This window comes from Macrotis lagotis, chromosome 4, assembly GCF_037893015.1.
Source record: "Macrotis lagotis isolate mMagLag1 chromosome 4, bilby.v1.9.chrom.fasta, whole genome shotgun sequence".
NCBI lineage: Eukaryota > Metazoa > Chordata > Mammalia > Peramelemorphia > Peramelidae > Macrotis > Macrotis lagotis.
In genome coordinates, this window is record NC_133661.1 from 185,741,277 (window position 1) to 185,763,473 (window position 22,197).

Here is a 22,197-nt window from a genome sequence, read left to right on the forward strand (position 1 = left end):
CAGATGAAATTACTGATCTGTATAAAAAAATGAGAACTAAAACAAAAGACAAACCTCCCTCAACATGGACTCCCAGAATTCCAAATTCAGCTTACTCACCCTTCCTCACCAAAAGCTTTGTGTCCAAGTTCTAGGTTTTTAGACTTGTTTTTTTTTTCTTAGTTTTTTGCAAGGTAAATGGGGTTAAGTAGCTTGCCCAAGGCCACACAGCTAGGTAATTATTAAGTATCTGAGACTGGATTTGAACCCAGGTACTCCTGACTCCAGGGCTGGTGCTTTATCCACTTAGCCACCTAGCCACCCCTTGACTTCTGTTTCTCAACCTATTTAAACTTGATTTTTTTTTTTAAGATTCAGTTGATGTTCTCCCTTCAATTCAGGATTATTTCTTTATTCCTAGAATTCCCTTTGCACAAATAGTCCATATCACAACTTTGATTCTTATCACTGACTGCCTGGTATTCTTATGTAGATGTACCATACCTTTTTGATAACATATTAAGTATTTGTTGATTAAACATAGGCAAGGTAGAGTCTCTTCCTATTAGCAAGCCTTTTGTTTAGTTCATTGGATTCTTTGTGATCCCATTGGTATTTTCTTGGCCAAGCTAACGGATTACATCCTTTCCTTCATAATTTCATTTCTACCTAATTTTCTAGTCCTTGTTGCAGTCATAGGATATTTAAAAAAAACTTTTTTTTTTCCATCTACAGGCCACAGTAGTTTTCAACAATCTTTTTTTTGCAAGGTTTTGAGTTTTATATTTTTCTCCCTCCCTTTCTTCCCTCCTCCTGACAGAAAGCTAATATTGACTCTACATGTATATCCATGCTAAACAGAAATTCATATTAATCATATTGTGAAAAAAAATTCAAATCTAAATGGAAGAATAAAAACACTAGAGAGAAAAAACAACATAATACGGAAGATGCTTTTTAAAAATTGAAGATAGTTTTGGTCTTAATTTGAAACCACAGTTCCTTCTCTTAAAGATGGATGGTATTTTTTATTCCAAGTCTTTTAGAATTGTCTTTGATTATTATACTGCTGAAATGAACAAGTCCATCATAGTTAATTATCATCCAATGTTACTGTGAGTGTCTATAATGTTCTGGTTCTGTTCATATCAGTTCATGCAAGTCTTTCCAGCTTTTCTGAAATCCTGTCCTTCATGATTTCTTATAGAACAATAGTGTTCCATCACATTCACATATCACAGTTTGTTCAGCCATTCCCTAACTGGCCATCCCCTGAATTTCTAATTCTTTGCCACCACAAAAAGAACTGCTATGAATATTTTTGAACATGTGGATTTTTACCCTTTTTTTTGTGATCTCTGGGATAGACCCAGTCAATAGCAATGCATTTACATATTGGATATTTTCACAGGTGATGTGACAACTCCTGAGTCCATCTTCAACACAGAATTTTTGGCTCCCTTTAAAGTTCAACTCAGGTACTACCTCCTACTGAAAGTCTTTCTCAATACCCTTTTGTTAGAAACCACTTCCTCTTGACAAGACTTTTCTGCTGAGGACAAGACAGTTTCATTTTGTCTTGGTAATCAGAGAAATAATAATAATAAAAATTATAATAGTGATGATGAGGAGGAAAAAGAAGGGAAAGGAAGACAGTTAATGTTCATATAGTACCTACTCTGTGCCAGTCATGGTCATAAGCACTTTTTTCAACTATCTTTTGAGGAAGCTAGATGTCATATAGTAGATAAGAGTGCCAGGCCTGGAGTCAGGAAGACCCGAGTTCAACTCTAGTCTCATATACTTACTAAATTGTGCAGCATTACTAGCTATGTGACCTTAGGCAAGTCACTTATTTGCTTTGGTTTCCTCATGTGTTAAATTAGTTGCAAGGATCAAATGAGATACCTGTAGAGTGCTTAGAACAAAGTATACTAGATATAAATGTTAGTTGTAATTATTGATGTTTTATTCCTCACAACAAACCTGTAACTTAGGTGCTACTATCATCCTTATTTTATAGATGAGGAAGTATGGGCAGCTAGGAGAAAGCACTGGCCTTGGAGTAAGAAGGACAAGAGTTCGAATTTGACTTCAGACACTTGACACTAACTATGTGAACTTGGTCCAGTCACTTAACCCTGAAGAGTTAGAACAAACTGAAAACAACTGAACAACCAGCTACTTACACAAAATTAACTTCTAGTTTGTTGATTTGAATTAGATATTCTTCAAAAGTTTTTAAGCTCAGTTCCCTCAGTAAATCTGTATTAAATTGAGGTAAATTTATACTGTTGAATTTATGGCTAAAATAGAGTACTTAAATGAGGGGTGTCCTTAATTCAGCTGTTCCTCAGACAGGGGATCCTATCTTAAGAGAACAGTTGTCTTTTCCTTGAAGGTGAGGACCCCAGATTCTGGGAGCCAGATCAAATCCCTAGTGGAAATTTCCTGCTCATCCCTCCCCTCTCTTGCCTAGGCCCCTTATCAGGTTCCTCCCTGAGTCATTCTGACCCAGAGACTAATTTAGATGTTGGAACTCCCAGGTCACCTCTCCCTCCCTGGTTCCCCTTCCCCCCCCCTTCAACTATGACTATTGTAGACTAGTTCAGTATTTTCCAGCCTAATTTCAGATTGAGGACTCCCAACATGATAGAAGTTTGTAAAAAAGGTTGGGAAAACAAATGATTTTAAAAACTATTATGGTGTCAATAATACTTAAAAAATGAATTTGTATTTTATTAATTACAAAAAATCTTTAGTCAAGGGAAGGTTCATTTGCTTATCTATGGATGCAGGGACTCTTGGCATTGTCAGTTTAGGCTTACTAGTTGAGAAGTACAGTTTTAAATCTTCCAACCTGAAGGTTTACATTCCCTTCCCTCCCTAGTCCTGCTTTCAAGTAACTTCCTGCTACTCCTAAAGAAAACCCCTCCCTCTTGTTCCCTCCATCTCAGCATGGAGGTCTACAAGGAAATTCTTTGCCACCCACCTTCATGTCCAGTTATAGTTGAAAGCCCAGTTGCCTTCTCTCTTGGACTAAAATCGGGTGAAACCCTGGGTTTGGAGGGGAGAGGGGACTGGGCTGGGGGCCAGACTTGCCTGGGTTCTGTGCCCAGCTCCTGAGAGAGAATGATGAACAGAGTGTGTGTGGGGGGGAAGGGTGTAGAAAAGAGGTTGTGGGGTGTTAGGAGAACTGGGTGTGTGTGTCTGATGCCTCTAGGACTGGGGGAGGGGAGGGAAAGGGGGGCTTTGAAGTGATCCTTGCCTGATCCCTCACTCAGAGCCTTCTCCTGCTCAGCCCCTCCTTCCGTCCTGAAGCCCCAGCCAAGTGGGGATGAAAGGGGCATTGATGTTCCCTGGGGGAGTTGGAAGGGGGGGAGGCGGTAGTTCCCAGGCTTGGGGGGGTGAGTTTGGGGGTCTGGGGAGGGGAAGAGGGTTGGTCTGTGAAGGCGTTACAGTTGGCAGCTTTAGTTCCATTGGCCATTGTTTCCAACTGGCCCAGTGCCGGGGGCCCCTAAATGGTGTCTCGGAAACCAGGCTTCATGGAGGTGGGGGTGGGCTAGATTGGGTTGGAGAGTCCCGGGGGGAGCTTGTGTGTTAGCAGGAGATGGGGAGGCGCAGTCAAGCCCGGCCTGCCTCATTTTCGGGGCAACCTCCCACCATAAGTGACTTACACTGGGTGAGGGGCGGGCATGAGGTAACGAAGGTCCTCCTGCGATGCCCACAAAGACAGAGAGCCAGGCAATGCAAAAGCTCCGCACTCGGGGTCCGGAAGGGTTTGCTCATCTTGGGACGGTGTTGGGCCGCGTTGGTCTCTCCCATTCTCCCTCCTAGTCTTTGGGCCGGGCAAGGAGGGGTTAGCTCAGTCCACAGCGGGGTCTCTTGGGCCCCAGCCCGGGACACTGTGTACTCCCCCCACCCCCACCCACGGGGTTAACCCCGCCCCCAAGCTGTTTACCCAGGAGTCAGAGCCCCTGGGGGTCCCCAGCTTCCCCTTCCCCGCCCCCCCCCGGGCCATGACCCAGGAGTCCGCGTTGGCCAGTCCCCGGCTCCCCCTCACCGTTCTCTGCCCCCCGCCCCCTGCTCTATTTATAGCGGCTCTCGGCGCTCCCCGCCCCCCCGGGCTTGTTTTCCAACTACTCGCTCGGGAGCAGAGTAGGCTACGGCGGGACCCGGAGAGCAGAGGTACACCCCCAGCCCCCCGGGGCCGGCCCTCCCGGGGCTCCCCGAGGCCCCCTGGCCCCGGCCCGGATCCCCCTGCCCTGCCCCTTCTCGCCCGAGGGCTGGGGGGGGAAAGCTCGGGAGAACTGGGGTCTGGAATGGGAGCGCCCGGGGGGCAGGTGGCGGGGGCAATGCCCCTGAGAGTCTGGGGGGCATCACCTCCTGGGCCGCGGGGCGCGACGCCCCCTTCCCCGTCGGGGTGGGGGGAGATGGAAGGGGAGCGCCGGCGACCTCGCAGTGCGGACCCTCTCTCGCAGCTCCGGACCCTCGCTTCGGCCCCACCCGAGTTGGGGGGGGGGCACCAGAGCCGGGGCAGGGTCTGCGGGGAAGGGCGTGTTCACGGGGGGCTGAGGCGGGTTTTGGGGAGCGGGCGGGTCCTAGAGAGGCCGGGGGCGCAGTCGGGCAGCGAGCGTTTGTTGGGCGGGTCCATGGGGGCGGGGAGTCGGGGCGGGCCTGGGAGTCAAAGACGAGTGAAGGTGGAAGCGGCGCCGAGCCCGCGGCAGCAGGTAGGGGGAGGGGCGGGCGACCCCGGCCCGAGGGCGGGGGGAGTGGCGAGGCCGGAGAGGGAGGGCCAGTGTGCGCTCGGGGGTGCCAGTTCGGGGAAGCGGGGCTGCGAGCAGGGAGGGAGGCGGCTCCGGAGCCGGGGTGCAAAGCCGGCCCGCGCCGTGCCCCCGGCCGGGGGTCCCGCGCCCCGGCGGCTTGGAGTCGACCACGAGTGGGTGTCTTCGCCCACACGAATGGGCAGCGTGTCCGGACACGCGGGAAGCGGTCTCAGGTGCTCGGCTAAGGCTGGCCCTGGAGGGTGATGGGAAGCAGGAGGACCCACTTCACAGACCCCAGGGCCAGGGTCGGAGGAATCCCAGAGATCCCTCCCTACTCTGGCCGCATTCCTTCCTAGGCTCCCCTCTCAGGGCGGACATGAACTTAAGGCTGTGAGGATGGACTGCATGTAGCCTATCCCAGTCTCACCCATAGGATTTTAGAGTTGGAAAGAAATAACTCTTATTTTACAGATGGGAATACTTTCCCCAAGGTCTTATAACTAGGCGTTTAATAAAGACTCTTCTACCAGATGCCCTCGTACCCTCTGCCCTCAAGACCTTGGACCGATACCCTTGGGTTATATCCCCAATCCTTTACCTGGTCCTTTAAAAAAAAAATCCGGAAAAAACAAAAGCAAACCAAACAGAAACAGTGTAGTCAAAGTTCCTGAGAAGAAAGACTGTCTTGGGGTTTGAGGTTACAGTAATTGGGTGAGGATATGTGACCCTAGAGGTTTTCTGATAAGAAAAATAGTCGGTAATGCTGGGTTTAGTTGAGGCTCTCCTCACTTAGATGCCAAGGTCTTGCCTCTGGGGTTGCTCACCTTTTTTTCTTGTGTCTTTTCAGACCCCTGGACTGAGAAGAGTGAGAACCTAGGTCACCTTTAATCCCCAACTTCATTCAACCAATAAGAATCCAGTAAGGGACCCCTCCTACTGATCTATCTGTGGCTGTCCCCTACTCTGTATTTGTCTTTTTTTTGCTAGCTACAATCTACTTAGAAGTTGAATTCATACTAAACTATTATTCAGGGACCACTAGTAGAATAGAGAGTAAGGGAAGGTGATAAAGAGTTTTATATGGTCCCCCCCTCCACAGTTCCATCTCCTCCCCATTTCTGTTCTTTCTCTGGCCACTTAGGTCCCTTTTCCCCTTGAGCCATTGACCTTGGGGGACTGGGAGTTAAAGGTTGCAATCAGTTATAGACTCTCCTTCCTTGTCCCTTGTGTCTAGACCTTTGGACTACTTGGTTCCTTGAGCCCACCAATCCTACTCCCCTGCCTTTGGGAGCAGCCTCTGATCCAGGGTGGAGGAGGGAGGGGGGGATGACCCTAAATATAGGCCCAGGAAATATGAGCTGCCCCTCCCTGGGTATTTCTGTCCTGGACAGAGAGGAGTAAAAAGAAGGGTTGGTGGTAGTAGTGTAGTATATATCTGGAGTCCTTATCCATCTACCCAGATTTCCCACCTTTATGTCTATGAGAAAATGTCAAATATGACCAGGGTTGTGTGCATGTCATCTTAATGGATTTCATTCTCATATGTTCTAAGTCTCATTGCCACTGTCCCATTTTCTGAGAGGATGGTTTTAAGATGAAGGGGATGTCATGGACAGATATATTGGGGTAGACCAAGGTGTGGGAAGAAAGCAATGTCTAAGGGATGAGTTAAGTTTTCCACTCACTGTCTCCCTTTTTCTCTCCTTCCTCACTGATACCTTCTCAGGCCACCATGGCGGAGTTACACGAGGTGCATATTACTGAGGAGAAGCCATTGCTACCAGGACAGACTCTTGAAGTTGCTAAGGTTGCTGGAAATCCTCTAGTCCCCAAATTCTAGACATCAAGAGCCTCCCTTGATTTATATACCTTGACCTTAATCCAAACACCTGCCCCTATTTTCTCCTATTCACCATTCCTGTTTTTCTCCTTCTGTACATCTCTGCTTAGAGTCTAGTCCCCATCCCTGTGCTGGTAGCCCTCTGCCCATGCCCCTAACAACATTCTTCATACTAACCTTCATTCTCTCTGTGTCTTTGTCAATTCTTTCTTTTGTATCTCTCTTTTTTTTGGGGGGGGGGTCTGTCTTTATTTACTTTTCATCCATGTCTATCTTTCTGCCTGTGTCTCTTGCCGTGCATATCTCTGTCTGTGTCTCTTGCCGTGCATATCTCTGTCTGTGTCTCTGTGTATCTCTCTAGGAGGCTGAGTTAGCTGCCCGAATTCTCTTGGACCAAGGACAGGTAACAGCATGGGTTAAACTCAGGGTGAGAAGGGTAGGGACTTAACCCTTCCCAATTAGAAGCTTCTTTGGCTGATTTGTCCTGATTTTTACCCTTTCTTTTCTTCCCTCTACTGTTTTTCTTTGTGTCATTCCAGGTCCCATTCCTCCCCCCTTTATTTTCTCTTCACTTAGTTTCCTGAAGCTCACTGGCTCTCTACTTTTTTTCCCCCTTAATCTGATTCACCCTCACATTCACTTTCCACATTATTAAGTCTTCAGCTTAGCTTTTTTTGATTTTATCTTCCCATTCTCTGATCCTACTTCTCTAATTTTTATTATTCTTCCCTGTACCCCAACCTTGATTTGACCTTTCCATTTGCCTTCTGTCCCCTTCTTCCCCCATCTTGACTTTGATCTCTATTCCTCACAGACTCATTCTGTGGAGACTCCCTATGGCTCCATCACTTTCACTGTCTATGGCACTCCCAAACCCAAGCGTCCAGCAATATTCACCTACCATGATGTAGGACTCAATTGTAAGCAATTCCTTTAGAATTATTCCTATATCCCCCATCCTCAACCCTACTTTTTCCTTTTTCATAGGACATCTCCAATCTAAACCCCTCTCTCTCTCTCCACTCCCAACACACTCCTTTGAAACTCCTTCCTCCATGTAGGGCAGAGGTCAGGGGAACAGGTAGCCTAGAAGGGATAGGGATGGACAAACATGGAAGCATTGGGTTTAACAAGGACAAGATCTCCCCAGTCTGACTCTTTCCAGGGAAAGTGGATGGGGTCTGGCTCAAGGTATTTTGTTTCCCAGATTAATCCCTCTGCCTGGGTGGTTTTGGGGTGAATCTCCTCAGATAAGACTTGCTTCAAGCCCCTGTTTGACTTTGGAGACATGCAGGAAATTATCAAAAACTTTGTTCGGGTTCATGTGGAGGCCCCTGGAATGGAGGAGGGAGCACCTGTATTCCCCTTGGGGTAAGATTCTGTTCTATTTATGACAACTAGATAGTTGCTCACGAAAGAATAGGAAAGGGCAGGGGGAGTCAATAGCTGGGAGAAGATAAAGGGGAAGAAGAGATGGTTACCAGAGGACAAGAGGTGGTGGGATACCAAGGGTTTCAGAGGCTTTAACATTTCTGTCTTCCTCAGGTACCAGTATCCATCTTTGGACCAGCTTGCAGACATGATCCCTACTATCCTGCAGTACTTAAAGTGAGAGGCTTGGGGAATTCTTCTCTTTCCCCACTAAAACAAATATTCTCTATCATCCATCCAAGTTAAGATTTCTAGTCATGGGCATTGTGGCCCTCCTACTCACATTCACACTTGTTGGGGGTAGATGGAGATGATTGAGAATTTAGGTTTAGTCACAGGGTAAAGCTGAAACAGTCTGGTTGTGCTGCCTAGGTTGGTGAGGAAGGGAAAAAACAGCGGGAGAGTTTAATGTTTGTCCTGAGTTTCAGAGAATTTTCTTAGTACTCTTGCCCTGCAGGCTGGGGAGGGGCCCTTCTGATGAGGAAACTGGTGAAGAAAGGGGAAGGGGTGACTTAAACCCTGAGGAACCAGACCAACCTGTCCTTTCCCCTTTTTCTGCTCCCTTCCTCCTCCCTTGGGAACAGGGAGACTAGTCCTTGGTTTGCAAAGTTGTATGTTCTGGGTCACCTTCCTAACCTTCTTTGTATTCTGTCAGAGTTGATCTGCTCTGGTCTTCTCATTTCCCCCTTTTCATTGACCGCTCACAGTATCTGTCTCACCTTTTCAAGTCTGTGCTTCTTCTAAACTCTCATTATGCAGGGTAGGATCAGAAGCAAAATTAGGACCAAGCTGGAAAAGTTCCTAGAAGAATGGGGCTAGAGTTGACCTGAGGTTGAATGCAGCATTGAGAAAGGCTAGTAGCTTGGTGGGTGCTGGGGCCTAGACTCAGGAAGACTTGAGTCCAAATCTGGTCTTGGACACTTAGTAGTAGGTGGTATGACCTTAGGAAGTCACTTAGTCACCTTTAGCCTCAGTTTCCTCATCTATAAAATGATGTTATGAGGATAGAATGAGATAATACTTGTAATGTGTCTGGCACAGTTCTATAAAAATGTTAGTAGTTATTTTATTTTCTTAACTAGAATACTTAGTTCTCTCACCCTGAAAGGAATCCCATACTGTTGGATTGAATTCAAGTGTAGATGATGAGATGTAAGAGTCTTGTAATAATTTTCCCTTTGCTCCTAAAAATACACTTTGTTGTCCTCTTTGTTGCTTGTTTTCCACCATACTCCCAGTTTTCTTTTCTCCATATGTCTGGATTTACCTTTTCCTCCTCTGGTTGGGGGACTTTTGAGACTACTAGAAAGCTCAGTTTTCCAAGATAACTAAGGTGGGGAGAGAGCAGAGAGAAAATTAGTATTGAGAACAGAGTGCCTGGCTTCCTAGGCTTATGACTTTGCTCCTCTTGAATTTTAGCTCTTGTTGGAAAAAAGGGGGTTTAGAACACTAATTCTTGTCTCTCACCTCCTTTTCTTCCCCCACACAGCTTCTCTACCATAATTGGAATTGGGGTTGGAGCTGGAGCCTATATCCTGTCTCGATTTGCTGTAAGAAAAAAGGGGAGATGATGAGGGATGGCATGATGAAGAAAAGACAGGGAATTTAGGGAAGGGGTTTGAATTGGGAAGGAGGGGAAATTTTTGACTTTTTTTTCTTACTGTCCCTAAGCTTTCAAACCCAGACCTAGTGGAAGGCCTTGTTCTCATCAACATTGATTGCAATGCGAAGGGCTGGATGGACTGGGCTGCCCACAAGGTTGGAGGGGCAAGTGGGATATGCTTGAGAATGAGGGATATATGGCCTAGGGCAAGGGAGTGGGAGTGAGGAGAGGAGAAGAGGAATGTAAGATACATCAAATTCAGATTAATGTTCCTTCTGGCTGGGGAGCTCACTTATTAGGTATCTGGAGTTTGTCCAAAGTGAAAAAGGAAAGGGGTGGTGGGGGAGAGAAATGGGAAGCTCTGACTCTACCCAGATGGTACAGGAGATTCTAGTGGGAATTCCCTCCTTCCTCCTTTGCCATCTCTTACCTAGTTGTCTTCCTACAGCTGACTGGCCTCACCTCCTCTATCCCTGATATGATTCTTGAGCACCTCTTCAGTCAGGTACTGGGGAGCCAGTGGGAGTCACCATAGCTTGGTGGGGAGTAGAGGGATCAACAAGGGTTTCTGGGGTGTTCAGGACATCTCCTTCCCTTCTCTAATGGAGGAAGGGCTGAGGACTATTGAGACATCTTGGTGGATGCTGGTTTCTCTTCCTAGCCAGCTTTTCTTTTTTTTTTTTTCACTTGTCCCCCACTTCTTTTTCAGGAGGAGCTGTCTAGTCACTCAGAGATGGTGAAACAATATCGAGATACCATTATGCATGCCCCTAACATTGAAAACATTGAGCTCTTCTGGAACAGCTACAACAAGTAACTGAACTGTGTGTGTGTATGTGTGTGTGAAGTAATGGAAGAAAATACAGTGGGAAATGGAGTAAATATATGGTTGCCACCACCACAATTGGGAAGGGAACAAAGTCCAGGGAGGGCATGCATGAGAAATAGACATAGAGGTAAACTGAAATAGGTACATAATGGAAGAGGTAGCCAGGACCATTTCAACAGCAAAGTCATGGGAAAATGGAAGGAATTCATGGTTTTGGATGCAGTGCCCATCCTGTCTCTTATTGATTTTGCTCAGATGAATAGGTTTCTGATTTTCAAGATGATCACCTGCCCTACCCCCCCAGCACAATATGCCACACACATATTTCATACACATACCCTCCTTCCCACCCTTCTTATCACCCCCATGTGAACACACACACACATACACACACACACAAACATACTAGGGATCTGAGACACAAGTGGTTAAACCCAATCTATTTCATTTAATTCTAACATCTCCATTCCCCACAATTCAATCACAGAAATGAGCTATGTCTGGGGAAACCTTGGGACATGGAAACCTTTCTCTGGACGGCGTCGGGGGGAGATAATGCCTTTAATCTCTGTCTTCTTTCCTTCTTTCTCCTCTAGCCGTCGAGACCTACACTTTGATCGTAGGGGTGATACAACCCTCAAGTAAGATCTTCCAGGCTCCATGCTCTCTGATATCTTCCTTGGATTTTTTCTAAGTACTCATGCCTCTTAGAAAAATAAGAAATCTTATGCTGAAGAGGTAGCAGAGGAGTGGTCTGGGTTTCCCCTGATTTTCCCACATCTCCCAACTTTGCTTCAAAACCCACCATTTTTTCTAGGTTTTTCCTTCCTGAAAGTGAAAAAATGTAAGGGGTTGGGGTTGAGGATCAGAGTTATATAGGGGATTGTCCTTAGTTAAGGTCACCTTCATATTAGACAATTGTTCATCTGTTTTTTAGGAGGCAGCCAAACCCCTATTTTTTTTATCATTGTGCCTTTAGGTGCCCTGTGATGCTTGTGGTGGGAGACCAGGCACCCTATGAAGATGCTGTGGTCAGTGGGATTTTCTAGAATTGGGTCTTAGGGTGGTGGACTTGAAGGGGTTACCTAATCTCTGGGTTTAGGAAAAATATCAAAGCTTTGTTTTGAGAGGGGAAGGAGGCAGGATCAAAATGACAGAATGGTACTAGAGGAAGGAATGTTAGATTTGGAGGAGGAGAATCAGGGCTTAAACTTCAGCTCTGTCATTTTTGTGATCCTGGACAAATGATTAGATCTTTCTAAGTCTGTAAAATAAGGGGATTAGATTAGGTTACTTCATAGGTCTTGTCCCTTCTGGTTCTTAATCTGTGATTTAGGGAATGTGAAGATTTCAATCCTGGGGGAGAAAAGGGAACTGAGAACCAATAGTCCAAAGATGGTGCTCTGGACTTCAGGGGGGCTTGGTGGAGTTAGGATTCTCAGAAGCTGGGGATCCATCCTCATCTTGTCTCCTCTTCATCAGGTGGAGTGTAATTCGAAGCTGGATCCAACCAAGACCTCTTTCCTCAAGGTCAGTCACCACTCTCCCAGCTCTGACTGCCCTCCTTCCATCTGTGACTCATAGCTCTGCTGTTTCTTAGTCTTCAAGCTTCTTTCTAAGCTTTGGCTTTCTTGGTCTCTTGGACCTTGCCAAGCCAGGGTGGAGATGGGGGATGGGGGTGGTAGAGACTGGGAAGGAGTGAGGTAAAGCCAGAAAAATTGATTAAAAGGAAAAGGGGGGGGCTGTATTGGAGAATAGTTAGAAATAGGTTCTTGCCCCCAAACCATGACTTAGTTTGTTCAAATTATTTTGCTTTTGTGAATTCTCTCTTAAATAGATGGCAGATTCTGGAGGTCAGCCCCAGTTGACCCAGGTGAGTTTCTCGCTGCCTGTGAGATGTTGTGAAGTGCTGATTCTGATTCTACTGAGAACCCTTGTCTGTTTCTAGAACCCCAATTCACTCTTCCTCAGTCCCCAGAGCCTGAACTCCTCAACCCTCCTTGACTACCTCTCTGTACCATACCTTTACAGCCAGGCAAGCTGTCTGAAGCTTTCAAGTATTTTGTTCAAGGCATGGGCTACAGTGAGTATAAAGGACTTCTAGGGGCAGGGGAAGGGAGGTGAAGGTTCCTTTCTTGAGTTAAGAACTCTGTTTCAGGGTCCCTTTAAGAAGAAAAGCATCTGGAGGTTGGGCTAGGGGTTGGAATTAGTTTGTTCCTATATATGTCTCCTTCTTTGTCCTGCTTTCTGCCCCAAATCTCCTTAACCTATTTTTACTGTCATTAGCCCTTCCATTCTTCTCTTTCCTTGCCTTTACCTTCATCTTAGCCAACTCTTGATTGTTCTGTTTTTGACTTATGTTTTCCCTTTATCATTTAACCACTTGTTTATACCATCTCTACAGTGGCATCTTCCTGTATGACCCGGTTATCCCGATCCCGAACTGCCTCCCTGACCAGTAAAGGGTCGATGGACAGTGGCCGATCTCGAACCGCCTCTCAGAGCAGTGAGGGGACTGGGGCTGTTCCTTCAGGATCTCCAGGACATACTATGGAGGTCTCTTGTTGAGCATCCCTCTCTCTCCTTTTGAAGGACCTGGTCCTCACCTCCCCCCAGACTCCCAGCTCTAACCCAGGGGGTATATAAGGGTGATAGGCCAGAGAGAAAACAAGGGAGAGCAGTGGGACAGATTCTGCAGGGAGATGACTTTGACTATTTGATTTCTACCCTAACCTTGATCTCTAACTTGTTACCCCCCCTTAAACCCTGGGAGAGAGATCCTAATGTCTCTTAGGGACCCAGACCCCTGACTTCATTCCTGGATTGTCTCCTTATTTCGGAGGAAGATGTGGAAAGGACATGCTATTCCTTGATCCAGGAACCTTCAGATGAGGGAAGAGGGGTTACTGCAACCCTGCTCAGATTTTTTTTTCTATCCCAGGATGCACTATAATAAGGGCATCTGAGGGACCCACTGGGGATGGAGTTGCTAATGCTGATTCTGATTAATCCTTATTCTCCTAATAGGGATGGGTGTGTGAGTGATAGTATGAGTGTTTAGGAAGCTTATTGGGTATTCAGGTCATTGAACACCCTATGATTGTAATGGAGATGTCCAGAGGATAGAGAAGAAATAGAAGTGGGAGGTGGTGAGTGTGAGTGAATGTGTAAGCTGGAGCCGGGAGCAGGAGTAGGGAGGAAGCTGGGGCTGCTTGGCTGAATTAACTATATAGTTCTCAGTTTTTAATGGAGTGAGATGGAGGGGCAGATCAGGGCTGAACTGCTTCAGACTTGGTATGAGGGTTGGGCAGAATTGTCCAGGGAGCAGGGTAAGTGTCTTGGGGGGCTCTGACCACATTATAGTAGAGGGGAAGTTACTCCCTTATGAGCCCCTTGTCCCCCACAACTCCCTTGTAACAATAAATTGTGTAGACAAGACTGAGGATCAGTGTTAACTGTGTATGTATAAAAGAAGATACTAGAGAGATTGAGCTTTCTTTAAAACAATGACATGTCCTTTGTGATTAGCTTCACAAGGCATGATGAATGGTAAATGGTAATTCCTTCCCATCTCCTATTCCAGATTTTCAGGCAAGGAAAGGGAGAAATCACTTGAGAAAATTCTACAGGAATCCTGGGATGGTATGGTTGCTATCTCTAAGAAGAGAGTCAATCATTAATAGCTCTGCTTTGGAATCCCTTACCTAATTGGGATTCCCAGTTATCATTAGGGCATACTTATAAGTGGTTTCTGAGCAGGTTTGGATACTTGAGTTTTCAGTTTTCAAAGACCCTAAGGTTTGCTTCAGTGGTTACAATGAGTCAAAAGAACATTTAGCATCCTGGACCCACTGAAACTGGTCTACATTATTTTTTCTTTCATGTTCAACATGTAAGCAACCCAGACACTGGTGTTAGAATATGTTACATGGCATTTTGGACATTTAGAATTAGATCATTGGAGATAACTGATCCTTTGAAAATTTCAACATTTTTTATCTATAAATACTACTGAAGAACTTTGAATAAGCATTCAGAATCTGCTACATAATAAAGCCACTGTTCTTGAAGGAGAAGATGAGCAGGAATATTACTCACTATAAGAGATAATAACAGACTAAAAAGGATCGGGGCCTGGGTTAGCCAGCATCAGGCATTTTCTCCAGCATTAATGAACTGCAAAGTGTGTTTATTGAATTTGGTTCTTTGGAAGGTATGCTGTCAAGTGATGGACTCACTGATGAGATGGGAAAGTTGAATCCATTTAAGACTCTGGTCTTGGTTTTGATTCTTGAGCCATTTCAGCAAAACTTTACAAGGCATGCTTCATAGCAATGGAAAAACAATAGAGTAACTGGGCCAACATCAACATTAGATGAATGATTCTCAATGGGCATGACATCAGCATGCCTGCTTTCACAGGTGGTATGCAACTTAGATATGTAATTGTATATGTGTAAATTAGAAAATTGTACAGAACTTAGACATTGGGGAGGGGATCTATTGATTCTCCTTTCCTGTTGCCAACTTAGACTTTTTAGACTGCTGTGATTACTTGTAGCATAAAGCAAAAAGTTAACATGTACTCTGAACAAAAGATAGAAACACTATTAAATCATTATTTCCTACAAGAGTTTCAACTAGCACTTTGGGCACTTGGACAAGCAGCAAGGAGGACCTCCCTAAAATCAACTTTAAATTTCCTGATGTGAACACAATACAGGAATTAACACAAATTTAGACAAGTAGTACTACTACAGAGGCCTGTTAAATTTTTGTACCTTCTGAATTTTGGTGGTATGGTTAAGGTGCTACCTTTCAAACTGGCAGGTAAGGAGAATGGATACCTGGACAGCTGTTGTCCTTAATTCTTTTTAAAAATTTATTTTAGCTTTTTTTTGCAAGGCCAGTGGGGTTAAGTGGCTTGCCCAAGGCCACACAGCTAGGTAATTATGTGTCTGAGGTCGGATTTGAACTCGGGTACTTATGACTCCGGGGCCGGCGTTCTACCATGCCACCTAGCTATCCCTGTTGTTAATTCTTGAAGAAGACCATGACATCAGGAAGGTGATGCCGTGACATACATCTGAACTGGATTTGAGTAAGGATGGGTTGTGCTGAGTCATCAGTCTCACTTTCTCCTCCAGAGCCATTTGGGTCCAGTGGCCAGATAGGAGTGAGGAGGGCTGTAGATGGCCCTGGATGTGAGGCAATCTGGGTTAAATGACTTGTCCAAGGTTGCACAGCTAGAACTTGTCAAAGATGTGAGGCTATATTTGAACTCGGATCCTCCCGACTCCAGGACAAGGGTTGTTTTATCCATTGCATCAAATAAATTAGCTGTCCTTTGTTGTCTGCCCTTAACGCTCTGCTGTGGTTAAATGGTGAGCCGATCTAGGAGGATTACATGCAAGGTTAGCATCAACCCTTTAGAGACATAGCAGAACTTATAATGAAGTATATATATGAGAAAGAAAAATACTTAAATACAGAAATGAAAGTGATTCTTTTTAAACAAATAGGTGAGAAATTGAGGCAAAGCAAAAAGTTGTAAGCACCACCAGCCTATACAAGCAATAGTAGCTAACTCTGCAAAGCAAGGGTTAGTCTTTGCAATTTGGAATAATCTCTTTAGTCTTCATAAATGAGAATGACAATCTTGTGTCCATGGACCTTTCTCTGCCTGTCCCCTACCCAAGGGAGACATGAGGGATTGTACCTCCACTAAAGACCTCAGCACAAAGGATCCACCTCTGTCTGGTCTGGCCTGGAGCCAGGTGTTGGAAGAGGATGACCTCGGCAGACAAGTCAGACCATTGTCCATGACATCGCTGCTCTGCTAGATCAGGCTATGGGATCATATTGCCCTCTTGTGGCTGACACCAGCTCTCACACCTACCTACCCTGCTAGCTCATCACATCCTCCTCCCTCCTGCCCTGGTTTTTTCATCTGAAAGCAAATTTTCCTTTCAAGTTCAAAGCTTTAGAGGAGAATGGATTTAGAATGCCCAAGGTGGATGGCAGACACCTTAGTGTAGTTGTAGTTTTAGTCCCTCATCTTCTATCATTAGCCAAGTGAATCCAGGCTTGTATTACCGGTCCCTTTTCTCCAGTGAATCTTTGAACTACTCAAACTGCAGGGAGAAGGTCCAAGAGAGCAGAAAGAAAGCGAGAACAATGGGAAAATGAAAACCTTTTAAAGAAAGGAGAGGGAAGGAAAAGGAATGAACAAATGAGATTAAACCAGAACAAAGACTGAGTGAGGGTTAAAGCCCACAAAGTTGGAAATCTCTGAAGGTGGTTCTGTGAAGAACACTTGTCCATGGAACAGATTTGCAGTACAAGAGATTAGACACTGAAAACAAAAAACAAAACCCACTCAAGGCTAGCAGGATGATATCAGGGCCAGGAACAGCAATTCTCAGGATATGGAAGTTGTAGAATCTCATCTGACTAGGAGTTGTGTGAGGCCATGGAGTAGATGTCGTTGCCTAAAAGGCCTTAACCAGCCCCAGGGGCCAGAATTCCTTTTATCCCCATTTTCATGGCACAAGATTTCAGTTGTGTCAGGGATGCTCTTTTCTAGCTGTCTATCCATAGTCGTTCTGGATATTCATTGTCAGTATTCTTAACTCTATTAGATAGAGACCAAAATCGGGGGAGATGCAGTGTGACTATTTCCAGCCAATAATTTCTTCTACCAATAATAGGGATTCAAAATTTTGCCCTCCAGATTAGAGAGGGGTATTAACTACTTCATAGCATTTAAATTCTATTTCTTACTGCCTTTCCCCTTATTTGTATATTTTCTCAACCTAATGTCTACTCTTTATACTTTGTGAAACTTGTCTGCCCCAATATGTTGCTGTTCTCATTGCTTTGTCCTCTTAAGAGTAGGCTTTCATTCCTCCTTCATTAATTATTCCTCTATTGTAGACTGCCTATATTTCTTATTATATCCCAAATCAAATCCTTTTCTCCAGAAAAGCAGAAAGGGTTCCTACTGTGCAAGGTTTCAAAGTTCCAAACAAGTATGTAAATTATTGGGAATAGTGATTTTTGGGTAAAAGGAAAGTGGTGGACCTAGCATTTCCTGGGATCTTGCTTTAAAATCCTTTCCAATCTTCATAGTGATAATAAGAGGGAATGTGGACTGATAGAATCAGAAAATTGCAGAATGGCAGATTTAGGTTTGAGGTAAAGAAGAAACTTTCTTAATGTTGAAAAATGGAATAGTCTGACTTAGGTGGTAATGGTTTTTTTCCCCCACCTTTTAACCCTTTACCAACTGTAAGTGGAAGTTATAAGTGTTATAGAGGGGTCTTTGTAATGAGATAAATTATAATAGATTATAATTGAAGTCTCTTCCAGCGATGAAATTTATAATTTGAACTTAGTGATTACAGCTTTATATTAAACTTTTTTTTTAAAAAGAGGGAATAGGGGCAGCTAGGTGGTGTAGTGGATAAAGCACTGGCCCTGGAGTCAGGAGTAACTGAGTTCAAATCCGGTCCCTAATAATTACCTAGCTGTGTGGCCTTGGGCAAGCCACTCAACCCCATTTGCCTTGCAAAAACCTAAAAAAAAAAAGGGAATAAGAAGTATAAGACATTTGTTTTATATAGCCCTAAAATGTGCATATTATTGCCCTTTGTTCTCATTTTAATCTCTTAGATCTGTTACTGTCACTCTAGTTGACTGTTTTGTACTTTTAAAAAACTCCCTTTGAGTGTCTTCCTTTTCCTCACTTAGTGAATTACTTTTCAACTTGATCCTTGGCTATTCTTCTTCAGTATCTTTGGATGAAAATTTATCTTTTCTCTCTGCCATACTTCGTTTCAGATGGGGTCTAGATCTTGGATCTTCCTCTTTCTAGGAGAAGGCCTATCACAGAGTTTGGGGCCTCCTATTTCAACCTCTATTACTGGATTGTTTGTTAGATCTATGTATGTTCTCCTCAGGTTAGATTGTTTTGGACATTTCCAACTTATTAAGAAAAAGCCCTATTCTGTTTCTTCTCTACATATTTAGTCTCTCTGCCAGTTTTCAAGGTCTCCTTTTCCATTATTATGAGGGATAATGAAAATTGGATTGCTTCCCTACAACCCTATCCCTTTTAGATTACCTCCTCTAGTTTATTCTCTAGTGTTATTCTGACTTGAGAAAAATGTATTTTAGGATCAAAATTGACTCCTAAATGCTTTAAAGTGGGTAGAATTCCAAAGAAGAGGAGATAATAAGAAGGTGGTATACTGGTTTAGAAAAGATTCTGGAAAAGAGAAAGGTTTTACTTAATCTTGTCTGAAGAACCCTGCTTCCAATTCACATTGCTTTATGTCTATTAGTGACACAGAAACACGGTGCTTTATCTCTGCTAGAAAGTCATCTTATTCTTCCAGTATTTGGTTGATACCTTCTTCCTGTGTTTCTAGATTCTAGAATAAATCAGTTCTCTATCAGCTCTCTAACCTGCTGTCATCTCCCCCATGTGTAAAGAATCAGGTCACTGAGGTTAAGGGGAGGGGGGCACAGGAAGAAGGTAGATCTAAAACTGTGGCAGTTAATTTCCTTTGTTAATATACTTTCCCAAAGCCTGACCTCTGGTATTAGGATTAGGCTTATTCACAGGTCTGTATGATTTATGTGGTATTAAGGGAAACAGGATAAGCAGGAGATAAGAGAAACCAGATAAGAGCAGATCTGAGAATGTGATCTAGCAGTCTCAAATACCCTCTTCCCCTCCCTTATCCTCCCAAAGTGAAAATCTGAGAAAGGGATTGCACATATTCATTTCCCTAGTTTTTCATCTAAAATACAAGACATTTCAATTCTAGCACCCCTGCCAAAAAAGCATTGCAACCTTTCCCATTCCTAATCCTAGAGAAACTAGTTTGTTTGCTGGCATTCAGGAGATGGAAACAGCGAGGGAGAATCAAGACAAAAAGCAAACATTCTGGGAAGGGGAGTGACAGCATCAGTGAGGAGGCTAGGGCTGATCTGTGGTTGATCTAGGCATTTATCTGGCGCCTTTCTTCCTTCCTAAACACTCTATCTTAATTCTTCAGCACTAGGCAGCAGTAAAGGGGCCTGGGTTTAGAAAACACAGGACTTAGTGTGAGAAACAGGATTAATGTGGACTGGCATGCATGGATGAGTGGCAGGAGTGGGTGGGGAGGGGGTCTTGGAGTTCTGCTTGGCCACTGGGTTGTCTGTTGCCAGCACAAACAAGGAGAAGGGAGGAAGAAGGGGATCCCTGGAATCTCGGCAATTCATCCCCCCACAACCAGTTTCATCTGCCAACTTAAGAGTGAAAAGGTGAGAGCCTATCTCAGGAAGAGGCTGACATGCAGCTCTGGCCCTGCTGTCCTCTCCCACCCTCCCTTACCTGCTCCATCAACCTGGCCTAAAGCCAAGCAGGAAAGTCAGACACAGAATGTCTAAAATGAAGATTGAAATTTATTTACACGCAGTGCCATAATAGGGGATGCTGTTATCAGAGTCTAGGACAATAAACACAAAGGCTCCATCTGTATCCTCTGTCCTCACTTTCTCTGCTGCCCCTTACTTCTGTGCCTGAACCCAAGCTCTTTCCTATCTCAGAGTGGGGTGACTCAAGCTAAGATCCTGCAAAGGATGTTTAGAATCCAGTTATGAGGATGGTGTTGGAAGCATGCCACTGAGGTGCAGTAAGAATGTCCCAGGATGAGGGCCAGACCAGAGTGAGAAATGTTCACTTGCTTGTCACCTGGGGAGGATAATCTCTTTAGAGTAAGGGACAATTCATGCCCAGACAGCAATTATGGCCATGAAGGAAAAACCTGCAGCCACACAAGCCCATTTGGCTAGAGGGGATTCAGGGGTAGCCAGTTCCCGTGGAAGAATTTCTAAGAAAGTTACATAGAGGAAAGTGCCAGCTGCCACCCCTTCTAATACAGTCTGGGCTAAGGCCCTTCCCCCCTCCGGATCTCCTCCAGCCACAGCCATGCCCAATGCTAGGCCAAGGGGGGACATGAGAGCCAATGCCAGGATAGAGACCAAGGCCCATCGTGGCCCAGTGCCTGTTTGCACCAGCCGAAGACCCACTCCAAACACCACTAATCCCTTATGTGCCAGGACGGCTAAGCACAGCTGTAGAACAGCTGGTACTGAAGATTGCAACCCCACTGCCAGCCCCTCAAACACTGAGTGAAAGGAGAGCGAAAGCAAGAGAACCAGGGCCCTAAAAGGCCCCTGAGAAGGTGGAGGCAGGGGCCCATGACTGTGGAGATTCAAGGAATGGGCCCCACCCCATTCCTCCTCTTGTGTTTTTGACCGCCTGGTACTACCAGGGCACCACTGCAATGCCAGGGACTCCAACAGGAAAACCAAGAAGAAGCCTAGGGAGATGATGAGCTCTCCAAATGGGTAATCCACCTAGGGACACAGAGAGGAAACACAAGGTGAGAAGAGGAAAAAGGGAGAAAAGAAATGGAAATTACATGAAGACAATACAGTGGGACAAGAAGAGGTGGGCACAAGAATGCTATTAGAGATGGAGGATGAATGAAAGGAACAAAAGACTTGAAGAAAATCAAAAGAACAGGGCTAGGGATGTAAGAATAAGATCCAGAGAACAGGGTTACAAAGAGGAAAAAAATGTTCTTTAAACCCAATGTATGGAATTAATGCTTTTTGGTTTTAAAGTTTGAGACTGAGAACCAGGCTGGGGAAGAGAAGGAATGGTTATCATTCCTCATACCCCCAAGAGAGGCCTGAATGGGGAAGGAATCTCTGACTCTCTTCACTTCTCAGGTAGGGGCCTGACTGGGGGAAACTCACATCAGTTGAATCAGTGGTGTCAGAAGAATTCCCCTCACTTCCTGTCCTGTTCTGGGGAGGAGAGAGTATGAATTAGAAGGGGAAGGGGTCAGGCTCCTGTTAGGTTCCACTTTCCTTTCATCCCCAGCCCCCCTCCCCCTCCCCACCCCCCCTTCCAGGAGCTGCCCTTCACAAAGCTCTATTCTGGCCCTTTCTGTCCTCTTCTGTAAACTTGTTTTTGTTCCTCCCTCAGGTCCCACACATCCTTGACGTTCAGCATCCCAGTTCCTCACCTGCAGGATGTAGCTCTGGATCTCTGAATCAATGCCCTCCAGGGCCTCAGCTGTCATGTGCATAAGCCCTGCTCCCAAAAACACTCCTGCTGACACACACCCCAAGAGGTTGAGGACCCGGCGGTGCTTCCCTGAGGAGGCAAAGGGGCAAATAGCACAGGTCATTTCTTAGCTGGCAATTTAAGGAAGGCAGACAAAGATGGCTATAGAGTAAGGGTTTAGGAACAAGAGGAAATACACATGAACCGAGGTTCAGGATTAGAAGTAGAGAGAAGTCAGGGGTCAAGGTGAAAGAGGAGATTGAGGTGAGAATAGGGGTTTATAATACAGGGACAAAATGGGTTTAGAACTCTACCTGTGGCTGCATGGATCCGGAACCACTTGAAGCAGATAGGAATAATGCCACAGAACAGAGTGAGAACCAGCAAGGCTAGCAAGCAGCCAATTTTCACACCCACAAGTGGCTCCATCCCTTAGGTGGAGGTTGAGTGGAGGACCCAGGGTGATAGAGTAGTAGGTAGGTCTTCAGAACTGGAGGGTTAAAAGCTGTTATGTTGGTTCACCTGGCCCCAGTGGGCAATAGTGGTGGCTGCTGTGTGCTGCCTCTGCTTCTGCAGATGTCTGACTCTGACTGGGGCTCTGCCTCTGGCTTCCCCCCA

General features: G+C 45.3%; 2 protein-coding genes across 6 annotated transcripts; one reads left to right on the top strand and one right to left on the bottom strand.

The window, feature by feature from the left end:
* Window positions 1–4,058: 4,058 nt before the first annotated feature.
* Window positions 4,059–13,891, top strand: NDRG2 (NDRG family member 2). 5 transcript variants are annotated; one of them, XR_012478082.1, is made up of 17 exons: window positions 4,059–4,167; window positions 5,593–5,664; window positions 6,472–6,552; window positions 6,947–6,988; window positions 7,400–7,505; window positions 7,836–7,956; window positions 8,131–8,193; window positions 9,506–9,566; window positions 9,688–9,774; window positions 10,068–10,124; window positions 10,329–10,432; window positions 11,045–11,089; window positions 11,428–11,479; window positions 11,931–11,978; window positions 12,286–12,321; window positions 12,420–12,531; window positions 12,853–12,899. XR_012478082.1 is itself a non-coding variant. In XM_074234948.1 (17 exons), exons 3-17 carry the CDS (start codon window positions 6,478–6,480, stop codon window positions 13,014–13,016), a joined length of 1,113 nt encoding a protein of 370 aa, XP_074091049.1. In that variant the 5' UTR covers window positions 4,059–4,167; window positions 5,593–5,664; window positions 6,472–6,477; the 3' UTR covers window positions 13,017–13,891. The 5 variants fall into 5 exon arrangements, 4 of the variants coding, with proteins under 4 accessions (XP_074091049.1, XP_074091052.1, XP_074091050.1 ...); XM_074234948.1 differs by having other exon boundaries at window positions 12,480–12,531; window positions 12,853–13,891; XM_074234949.1 differs by lacking the exon at window positions 4,059–4,167 and adding an exon at window positions 4,693–4,709 and having other exon boundaries at window positions 12,480–12,531; window positions 12,853–13,891.
* On the bottom strand, window positions 10,817–22,188 carry SLC39A2 (solute carrier family 39 member 2). Its single transcript, XM_074234953.1, has 4 exons — window positions 21,894–22,188; window positions 21,539–21,669; window positions 21,267–21,317; window positions 10,817–20,861 (listed from the first exon to the last, which is right to left on the bottom strand). The coding sequence occupies exons 1-4, from the start codon at window positions 22,006–22,008 to the stop codon at window positions 20,229–20,231; spliced, it is 930 nt and encodes a 309-aa protein (XP_074091054.1). The 5' UTR covers window positions 22,009–22,188; the 3' UTR covers window positions 10,817–20,228.
* Between the last annotated feature and the right edge of the window lie 9 nt (window positions 22,189–22,197).

What these genes read in the sequence shown, in the direction of transcription:
- NDRG2 (XM_074234948.1), top strand. Translation starts at nt 6,478, where the DNA reads ATGGCGGAGTTACACGAGGTGCATATTACTGAGGAGAAGCCATTGCTA. An exon ending in AGACTCTTGAAGTTGCTAAG is followed by an intron (nt 6,553 to 6,946) that starts GTTGCTGGAAAT and finishes GTATCTCTCTAG; the next exon opens with GAGGCTGAGTTAGCTGCCCG. An exon ending in TTGAGCACCTCTTCAGTCAG is followed by an intron (nt 10,125 to 10,328) that starts GTACTGGGGAGC and finishes CTTCTTTTTCAG; the next exon opens with GAGGAGCTGTCTAGTCACTC.
- SLC39A2 (XM_074234953.1), bottom strand. Translation starts at nt 22,008, where the DNA reads ATGGAGCCACTTGTGGGTGTGAAAATTGGCTGCTTGCTAGCCTTGCTG. An exon ending in CCGGATCCATGCAGCCACAG is followed by an intron (nt 21,670 to 21,893) that starts GTAGAGTTCTAA and finishes TTGCCTCCTCAG; the next exon opens with GGAAGCACCGCCGGGTCCTC. An exon ending in ACACCACTGATTCAACTGAT is followed by an intron (nt 20,862 to 21,266) that starts GTGAGTTTCCCC and finishes CTGTGTCCCTAG; the next exon opens with GTGGATTACCCATTTGGAGA.